Below are 10,181 nucleotides of genomic sequence, written 5' to 3' on the forward strand. Positions count from 1 at the left end.
ACTTTTATACGTATTGCATAAAAAGAGATTATTTGTTTACAACTTGAATTGGTTAATACAAAAGTAGACATATCAAGGTTTATATAGATGTCATAAATCATCATCTTTGATGAGTATTTGCCGAGTTTCCTTTCATTTTTAATCACAGTCTGCATGCATCTTCAGAAGCTTGTAATAACAATGCCTCGTGGGCGTGGTCGCATTAAAACTAATGAGATCAGACTGAGAAACTAGACATATCGTTGGTTTCATACTGATAACTTCATCAAGTAATGTTTAAATGCATAGCTGCATTTAAAACTAGACCCATCAAGCTTTCTAGAGATACATGTCTCATCTTTGTGCGTTTTGTTTTCACAGAGTTTCAGCGCATCTTTTAGATGCACTTCTAAAAGCAGTTCGCGGAGAGAGAAAAGAGAGATTGCCTACAACAGTGGTTCTCAAACTGTGGTACGTGTACCACTAGTGGTACGCGGGCTTCCTTCTAGTGGTACACGGAGGAATGAAATATGTCATATACATGCTACATATAATTCAAAATTTATTAAAAATGATGTATATAATATGCTATATATTATATATAGGCTATATTTCTGAGGTAATCTGCCAGGTTTTTTAACTGTGCAGAGTTTTAGCTGCTTTACTGGTCCAACTACGCTACGGTATTTCAATGCAGCTCATTTTGGTGGTACTTGGAGAGAAAATGTTTTTCTAAGGTGGTACTCGATAGAAAAAAGTTTGAGAACCACTGGCCTACACTGTTTGTTTTCCTTATTTTGCAAAAGCACACAGGTTTGTTGTTGTTGTTGTGAGTGTACACAACAAAAAGTAGACACATAACAGATTCGATTGATGTATTGATCTTATCTGTACGATCAAAACTGAAAGTGTAATTTAAGTTCATTTCAGCAGTTTGACGACACCACAGGTCAAAACGCGTATACGCGGTCTTCGACCCCAGAGGGTTAAAGCCATCAGCTTCTGGTTGTCTCTGTATCTGGTTAGTCTAACGCCCCATTCACACGGGGCGTCAGAGTCAACGCTTCCCATTCACTTTGAATGGGTGACGTCGGGCGTTGCCGAACTGCATTGTGGATCCGTCGGCGCCGCTTTGGAAGCTTTGCACGCTGCAGAAGTTGGGACTAGCTCAACTTTTCAATCGCCGATGGAAGCGTCAGCCAATCAGATCGCTGTATGCAAATACACCAGCTCAGACAGTGGCCTATTGCTGACTGAATTTCATTGGCTGATGCTTCTATGACGATCGCTTCAGCCCCAACTTCAGACACGCCTTCAGTCAAGCGTTGACGCTGAAGCCCCGTGTGAATGGGGCGTAAGGCTTTTCTCTGCTTTAGGACTGACAAGCTCTCTAAACTCAATCATGTCAATCAGAGGTTTAAAATTGAATAGATGAGTTACTTCAAGATAAACGCGGTGCGATGGATCCACTATTTTTTTCACACCTGTAGTCTTCCACTCTCCTCGATCACCGCCAACCAAAGTCACATCATCAGAAATGTCAAGTTTGAGTGAACAACCTGGATTAAAAACAAAAGGACATTAAAAAATGACCTAAAGAAAATGACGTAATAATAATGTCTGTCTAAAAACAAATAGCTTCAGTCTGCTTTACAATTAATTTGGGTATTTCAGTCTTACCTTTCTCTGTCCATCCATTGATGGCCACAGGACAGGATCCTGATACAAAAGGATAGGTGAACAGGTTGATTTCACAGCTCACCGTCGTGAACAATATAAGTGCATGGTCCACGACGCCATCCCTGCTCACCTGAACATCATGCGTGTAGGGCTCCACTGTTGTGTCTATTCTGAGGGCACATATTGTGAGAAATTATGATACTAAGAAACAGAGTCTAATTTTTAGCAATTACTCTGTAGATTGTTTTTAAATATAAAAAATATATATATTTTTTATGTATATTTCCTACTTTTCATCCTTGTAAAGGATGAAATCAGCATGGCATGAACATTTCCCAGATTATCAAAATTCATTTGTAGGCAGTTGATCCTTTTCATATCTGAAACATCCTTCCTAGTCGAGTTTCAGAGGCAGATACACTTTGCTAATTTAAATTTAGACTAAAAACTTCTAAAGAGCAGTGGTCACCAACCCTCTTCCTGAAGATCTACCTTCCTGCAAAATTCAGTTGCGACCCTGATCACACACGCCTGTCTGAAATGATCAATGCTGCTTCAGGTTCTAATTAATTGGTTTAGTTGTGTTTGATCGGAGTTGTACCTGAACTCTGCAAGAAGGTAGATGACCAAGAACAGGGTTGCGGACCTCCAGTCATTGTTAGGCTGCATTAATCAAGACAACCAAAGCAAAGAACACTTCACAAAAAGACACTGCCAATTTGAATGGTATTTATGCTCATGTTAGTCCGTCTGTTTCTCCTTATCAAGAGGTTCATATAAAAGGTATGGTGGTGGCATACTTTAACACATCCACACATAATCAGAGAGGACATAGATTAGTTAAGAGCACAAGACCTCGGTGGCATATCAATATGTGTATAGATTCCTTTATCTACTCCTAACACGTTTCCCAACAACAGACCTCATCATTCTCAAGCTTCTGATGTCAAGACTGCAGCTCTGGACCTTTAAGTTTGGCATATGAGAACTGGTCCCCAGATTGACACTTCACTTTTCAACCCATAGCCTTCCATTTATATGCATGCGATTGCACCAGACCAGGGGCCTCATGTATCAACGCTGCGTACGCACAAAAACTTTGCGTACGCCAGGTTTCACGCTCAGAATCGCTCACGTTTGGATTTACTAACAATGAACTGAACGTGGGAATGTGCGCAGCTTCACGGCAGCTTTCTGGCAGGCGTACGCACATTTTTTGTGCGTGTCTGTTTTATTTCCATTGGTGACTCCTAGAGGCAGTTGTGTTAAATTCTTCTCTACAAAGTGACTGAGCCTTGCAATGGCAGCTGTATGAGACGGGTTCATCGATCTAGCAGGTAAATAAGATTTCCATACCATACAGTTGAGCAGCTAAACATTAAAGCACAATTTGCAGCGGTCGCCTGTTTTCCCAATGTAATCTGAGCTATCTACTGCACGCACATTGCTATAAAGGCACTATCTGAAGATGAATTTGCATACGTGAATCAGAAACATTTCCATTCAATAAATGTGCAAATAAAATATGATGCACAAACTTATTGATGATTCCTACTTGTCTTTCTCGTGATAAATAGAAGGCAAAATCTGATATGTAGCGGGGGAAAAAAGAAGAAAGAGTTAATCAGACGCTGGATTCGAGCCGAGTTCATGCTCGAACGTGTCAAAACATGATGACATGCGTCTTACGAGCTGCGCCACTGAGACTGTTGCGAGTGCTGCAACATTTTACAGATATAAACCACACTATTTCTTTTTTTAATGCACTCAGTGCGATGTTCAGACCCAACTGTGTTAACCGCATCAGCTAAACTCTCCCACTCTATTTTTTTTCTTTTGTTGTTAATTCCGGAGAACAAACTTGCAAATAACACCGCTTTTCTCCTGTCTGCCTCCGAAAGGAGCACCACCAATTCACATTCTGTTCAAAGTTTCTCTTCTTGCTTGCTTTTGCCGTTGCTTTTTTCGTTGGGTTTTGCCAAAGTAGAGTCATTAGCATATTCATACGGGGGAGGAGGCAGGGAGGGGTTTTGCGCTCGTGCATGTTGCGCTCAGTTTCACGTTCATTCAGATGTACAAAAGAATATGCGTGAGATTCGGCGTACGCAGTGTTTCATACATCTGAATTTTTTTCTGCGTACGCACATTTACAGCTTTGTGCGTACGCAATGTTTTAGTAAGATTTCCACGCAAGTCTTCGTACATGAGGCCCCAGAAACGCAAGCTTGTGCGACAAGTTTCACAGTTCGCTTGGAAAGTTTAAGCTTTGACCTGCGAAATCGCATCACGTGATTCCATGAGACCAATCGAAGATCAAAACATAATGTCCTCTGTGGCATACGATTCTGTGTATAGATTCCTTCATCTAGTCTTAACACGCTTCCCAACAACAGTTGCTCATCATTCTTGATCCTCTGATGTCATGACTGCAGCTCTGGACCTTCAGGTTTGGCATGGGAGAACTGGTCCCCAGACTGACTCTTCACTTTTCGACCCATAGACTACCATTCATATGCATCCGAACGCATTAAACCAGAAACGCAAGCTTGTGTGACAAGTTTAACAGTTCGCTTTGTTAGAAAGTTCAAGCTTGATGAACTCTGACCTGCAAAATCACATCACGTGATTCCGTGAGACCAATTGAAGATCAAAACATGACCTCCTCGGTGACATACAAATCTGTGTTTAGATTCCTTTATCTAGTCTTAATACAACAACAGGCACTCATCTTCTCAAGCCTCTGACCAATTGAAGATCCAAACATGACCTCTCTGTACAGAAATTGAAAACATGGACCAATCACTCACTTTTTTTAAATATCTAATCATCTTTTTAATCTTACCCCTTTTCACAGTGCCATGCAACAGAATTTCGCATGCTCAAACTGTTGTGTGACCACGACACAAGCCTACTTTCTCCCAAGAAAGTTTAATTTCCACTTTTGGTAATTAGTGGTTTTAATTCTTGCCACTGTTGCTTCTATCTAGCTTGGTTGGGGTTAGTGAAGCTGCCCTTTAGTGGATAATCTTTTACAATTGTATGAAACTAAACTGATTCAAGTTTTAATCTTTAATCACACCAGCGTATAACAACAACTCTTCTGCCTGTCTGATATCCTGGAGTGTTTCAAAATCTGATTTATTATGTTTTCTTCATCTACGTAAAGCTGCTTTAACACAATCTACATTGTAGACATGCTATAGAAATAAAAATGACTTTACCTGACTTGACTTAATAGCCATCTCCGAAAATACTTCTACCTATAAATCACCAAGGACCACTAAGTGTCTACTTGCCAAAAACGTTCACACCAGTTCTTTCTTCAATCCCAATTTTTAAGTGTATTCGAGCCTTACTGCAACATTCAATTTTAACACTTAGGCCGTACTCACACTAGGTACAGTTGCGTCGAACCGGGTCAAAGCACGCTTGTCCCCCCTCCCGTCTCCCCCAACGGCCCGCGCTCACACCACAAACGGGCTTCGGCACGCTTACGTCATCGCTGCTGCGCTGTTCAGTGAGAAGCGCTCTCTCACTCAGCAGCACAGTGGAGATTTCTCTAGTTATATCGTTTCAGTCGTTTGATATGCCATCAAATATTTCGCCAAACAGTCCTTAGGGATGCGGGGACACGCAGTCAGATATTTCGTCGAACAGATCCGCCACTTTTGGCGCTCATAATCAATCATAAAGCTCTTGTGCTGCAGGAATGAGGAGGTCTGCTGAAGGCGAGCAGCTGTCGTGCAGTGAGGGGTTTGCGTCTCTAATAAACTACGGCAGTTTGCGTTCACTGAACAGTAAGAATTATTAATAAATCCATATGAAACAGTTCCTTAAAAGTCACGTCTCGCTTTCAGTTTCGGGTTTCCCAAGTGAACCGGGCTCAGGCACACCTCTTCCAACCGGGCCAGGGCCGGCCAAGTGAACCGTGCTTGAGCCCGATTCAGCGCACTCACACTTCTCAAATGATCCGGGAAACGAGCCTGGGCATAGTACGGATAGCATAGTGTGAGTAGGCCCTTACAAACATTTTGGGAATATTATGTTTAAATGTTCTATAAGCATACCCAAACAAGTGGTAATATTTGCAAAATGTCTAATGATTGAGCCAATAAAATAAATAAAAAACATTCCACTAGTGGTCATAGTTTTAGTTTTAACATGTTAGCCAAGGCTAATAAAGACTAGATACAAACTACTGTAAAAGAAATATGTTATCGAGTGTTACTGGAAGGACAGGGCGAAGCAGTGGCGGAGGAAGGTAGTGCTGTCGCCTCACAGCAAGAAGGTCGCTGGGTTGCTGGTTCGAGCCTTGGCTCAGTTGGCGTTTCTGTGTGGAGTTTGCATGTTCTCCCTGCGTTCGCGTGGGTTTCCTCCGGGTGCTCCGGTTTCCCCCACAGTCCAAAGACATGCGGTACAGGTGAATTGGGCAGGCTAAATTGTCCGCAGTGTATGAGTGTGTTTGTGTGAATGTGTGTGTGGATGTTTCCCAGAAATGGGTTGCGGCTGGAAGGGCATCCGATGCGTAAAAACTTGCTGGATAAGTTGGCGGTTCATTCCGCTGTGGCGACCCCGGATAAATAAAGGGACAAAGCCGACAAGAAAATGAATGAATGAACTGGAAGGACAATTGTTGATGCTTTATGCCCCCAAAAAGTTTTTCAGCGTTTTATTTTAACAATACCAGAAGAACAGTAAGTGATCAATTTCAGCTACTGACTTTCTTTCTCCAAACTTATCATTAATATGGGTAGAATATATGTGCCATAAATCAGCTTTAGAAATAAGCTCAACTCACGCATTGTCCAAAACTAGCCGTGGAGTCCAGATTTTATCAACAGGCAAAATAATTGTTGGATATCTAGCTTTCTCCTGCATCCATCCGAGATCAGGATCCTTCCATTCCTGTGGAGGAGAAGATTGAAACAGCCTTTACTTTTATTGTGTGAAGATTATTGTAATGAATTTTGTTCAGCACTTTCAGAAAGTGGCTAATTCGACCCCCAGCTGAACCCGTTAGCATTTCTGTGTGGAGTTTGCATCTTCTCCCCATTTTCGAGTGGGTTTCCTCTGGGTGCTCTGGTTTCCCCCACAGTCCAAAGACATGTGGTACAGGTGAATTGGGTAGGCTAAATTGTCCATAGTGTATGAGTGTGTGTGAACCTGTGTGTGGATGTTGCCCAGACATGGGTTGCAGCTGAAAGAGCACCCACTGTGTGAAACATATGTTGGATTAGTTGGCGGTTCATTCCGCTGTGGTGACCCCTGATAAATAAAGGGACTAAGCCGTATGAATGAATGAATATTGTGTTTCTATTGCTTTTTCTGTAATTGTGCAATCAGATCACCATTATTCTGGTGGTTCTTTCTGAATTGTAAGTTGCTAAGTTGTGATGTTCGTCTTTTATATAACTCATAATACAATAATTATTACATTCAGAAGAATGTTATTATACAGGATAAAATTTAGCATAACTGTACTCCTGTTCCTATGATGAAGCTTTAAGAATATTTGTGTCTTAATTCATATCTAAATCTTGACTACTCACCAGGTTTACCTTGATACGACTGGTCATTTGCATCTCCTTTGTGTTCTAAAACATAAGATACATTGGAGTTGTATTACTATTAGTGCTGTTCAAACAAAGCAGATGTTAAAGAAGACAAAAAGTCACACTTACAAAAGACATAGTTTCATATTGTATGGAAGTGATGTTTACTAAGATGGTACAGTTATCGTTCAGTGGTCCACTGAACAGCTCTTTTTTGACCATAACATTTGCCATACAGCGCCGGTCACAGAAAGTGTCTGTGGAGTTACCATTTGCCAACACTGCAGGACCAAATAAAAACATAAAAGAAATGAATGACAGAGAATATGCTTCAAGTAAATGTTTCAAACATGCAAAGTTGAAAATGGAAGAACAGCTTATGATTTTGCAGCTTATGAATTTGATCATATGTTTAGAATGGCAGATGAGATCAAATCTGACTCACAGGCAAAGTAACAAGACGTTCTCTATTTCATTAATTCTGTTTATTTTTTTTAAATAATTAAATATCACAATTTTGCATGCTGATAATATGGTTTTTGCTTAGCATTTTTCTGAATAAAAATTTAAGCATCTTTACTAAAGGTTTATTTTTATTCATTCAACAACAACAACAACTACTACTACTACTACTACTACTACTACAACAAATCAAGCCACAAAAAGAAATGTAACTTTGTAAGTATAACTTTTTTATCTGTATGTGAATTATAATAACATTATTTAAACTAGACAGTAAAGTTTGTCAAGACAAATTTTAATGTTGGCTTGACAAAGACTTGGCAATATTCTATTTAGTTTAAATCAGTTTGAAAAAGGATAGATAGATAGATAGATAGATAGACAGACAGACAGACAGACAGACAGACAGACAGACAGACAGACAGACAGACAGACAGACAGACAGACAGACAGACAGATAGATAGATAGATAGATAGATAGATAGATAGATAGATAGATAGATAGATAGATAGATAGATAGATAGACAGACAGAGGTAGATTGGTGGAAAGATGATAGATAGATGGATGGATGGATGGATGGATGGACGGACGGACGGACAGACGATAGATAGATAGATAGACAGACAGACAGACAGACAGACAGACAGACAGACAGACAGACAGACAGATAGATAGATAGATAGATAGATAGATAGATAGATAGATAGATAGATAGATAGACAGACAGACAGTGGTAGATTGATGGAAAGATGATGGATGGATGGATGGATGGATGGATAGATAGATAGATAAATAGATAGATAGACAGACAGACAATAGATAGATAGATAGATAGATAGATAGATAGATAGATAGATAGATAGATAGATAGATAGATAGATAGATAGATAGATAGATAGATAGATAGACAGACAGTGGTAGATTGATGGAAAGATGATAGATAGATGGATGGATGGATGGATGGATGGATGGACAGACAGACAGACAGACAGACAAGTAAATTGATGGATAGATAATAGATAGATAGATAGATAGATAGATAGATAGATAGATAGATAGACAGACAGACAGACAGACAGACAGACAGACAGACAGACAGACAGACAGACAGACAGACAGACAGACAGACGATAGATAGATAGATAGATAGATAGATAGATAGATAGATAGATAGATAGATAGATAGATAGATAGATAGATAGATAGATAGATAGATAGATAGATAGATAGATAGATAGATAGATAGATAGATAGATAGATAGAAAAGGAGAGATAGACAGACAGGCAGACAAAAATATTTGAAAATGGATAGACAGACAGACAAATACATAGACAGTTTGAAACAGTTTAAAAAAGGACGGACAGACAGACAGACAGATAGATTAGATAGATTGGATAGATGAATAGGCAGGCAGGCAGACAGACAAAAACAATAGAAAGATAGATAGATAGATAGATAGATAGATAGATAGATAGATAGATAGATAGATAGATAGATAGATAGATAGATAGATAGATAGATAGATAGATAGATAGATAGATAGATAGATAGATAGATAGATAGATAGAGGTAGATTGATGGAAAGATGATAGATAGATGGATGGATGGATGGATGGATGGATGGATGGATGGATGGATGGATGGATGGATGGATAGATGGACAGACAGACAGACAGAGGTAAATTGATAGATAGATAATAGATAGACAGACAGACAGACAGACAGACAGACAGACAGACAGACAGACAGACAGACAGACAGACAGACAGACAGACAGACAGACAGATAGATAGATAGATAGATAGATAGATAGATAGATAGATAGATAGATAGATAGATAGATAGATAGATGTTAAATCTCAGCCATTGCAAGCCATGACAAGCCAGCTCAATTACAGTAAAGAGTGCATGTACAATATTTAAGATGGTGAAATTATTTACCTAGTGGAGAGAAACAAAAGAGCAGCAATGAGAATGACAAGTATTGAAGAATCATCTCTGCTCCTTTAAAAAGAAAAAAGAAGAAGAAGCAATTATGTATTGTAATAATACTGTAATCACATTACTGTTTGCCTTAAATTTTTAAGTTAGATTAAATTGATCTCATGGGTCACTTGTCACATTGACTTAAAACGTGTATTGAAAAAGTAAATAAGTATGCATATATATATATATATATATATATAGCCATTTAAAATGTGTATATGCCATCTTAAGTATATAAATCTGAACAACATTTACCTTTGCTAGCAGATGCTGAAAAGAATCACCAAATTCACAGGTGCGGTTCCACAAACTGCCTTTGTGCCTTTTCTCTTGACCTCTTTTAAATAGTCACAGCTCTTTAAAAACCACATGAATGCAGTTACGCAAGACAAACAAAATAAGCTGCGCTATGTCTACTAAATTTGATCATATTCCTCCTAAGCTTGTAAGGTTTTTAGAACCATAGATAATGAGATTTTTTTAGTCAAACATCACAAAAGAGCCCTAATTACTAGCAGT

The 10,181-nt window shown here is 39.2% G+C and overlaps 1 protein-coding gene across 2 annotated transcripts in view; it reads right to left on the reverse strand.

The window, feature by feature from the left end:
- The window catches only part of LOC101885757 (5-hydroxytryptamine receptor 3A), a 36,660-nt gene extending 26,680 nt beyond the window's left edge, over window positions 1–9,980 (reverse strand). Inside the window, exons 1-8 of one of the 2 annotated variants that reach the window (XR_015481365.1) lie at window positions 9,918–9,980; window positions 9,618–9,680; window positions 7,341–7,492; window positions 7,209–7,253; window positions 6,458–6,564; window positions 1,790–1,829; window positions 1,660–1,698; window positions 1,420–1,538 (exon numbers count right to left, since the gene is read on the reverse strand). Coding sequence is in view for 1 of the 2 variants with exons in the window: in XM_087245300.1 (XP_087101426.1) it covers window positions 1,420–1,538; window positions 1,660–1,829; window positions 6,458–6,564; window positions 7,209–7,253; window positions 7,341–7,492; window positions 9,618–9,672 (648 nt within the window). In the remaining variant the exon portion in view is untranslated. Of the gene's footprint in view, window positions 1–1,419; window positions 1,539–1,659; window positions 1,830–6,457; window positions 6,565–7,208; window positions 7,254–7,340; window positions 7,493–9,617; window positions 9,681–9,917 lie in introns of both variants that reach the window. The other variant, XM_087245300.1, reaches the window with a different exon arrangement.
- Window positions 9,981–10,181: the final 201 nt, after the last annotated feature.

The sequence above is a fragment of the Danio rerio genome, chromosome 3, assembly GCF_052040795.2.
Source record: "Danio rerio strain M-AB ecotype USA chromosome 3, GRCz13ab, whole genome shotgun sequence".
Lineage (NCBI taxonomy): Eukaryota > Metazoa > Chordata > Actinopteri > Cypriniformes > Danionidae > Danio > Danio rerio.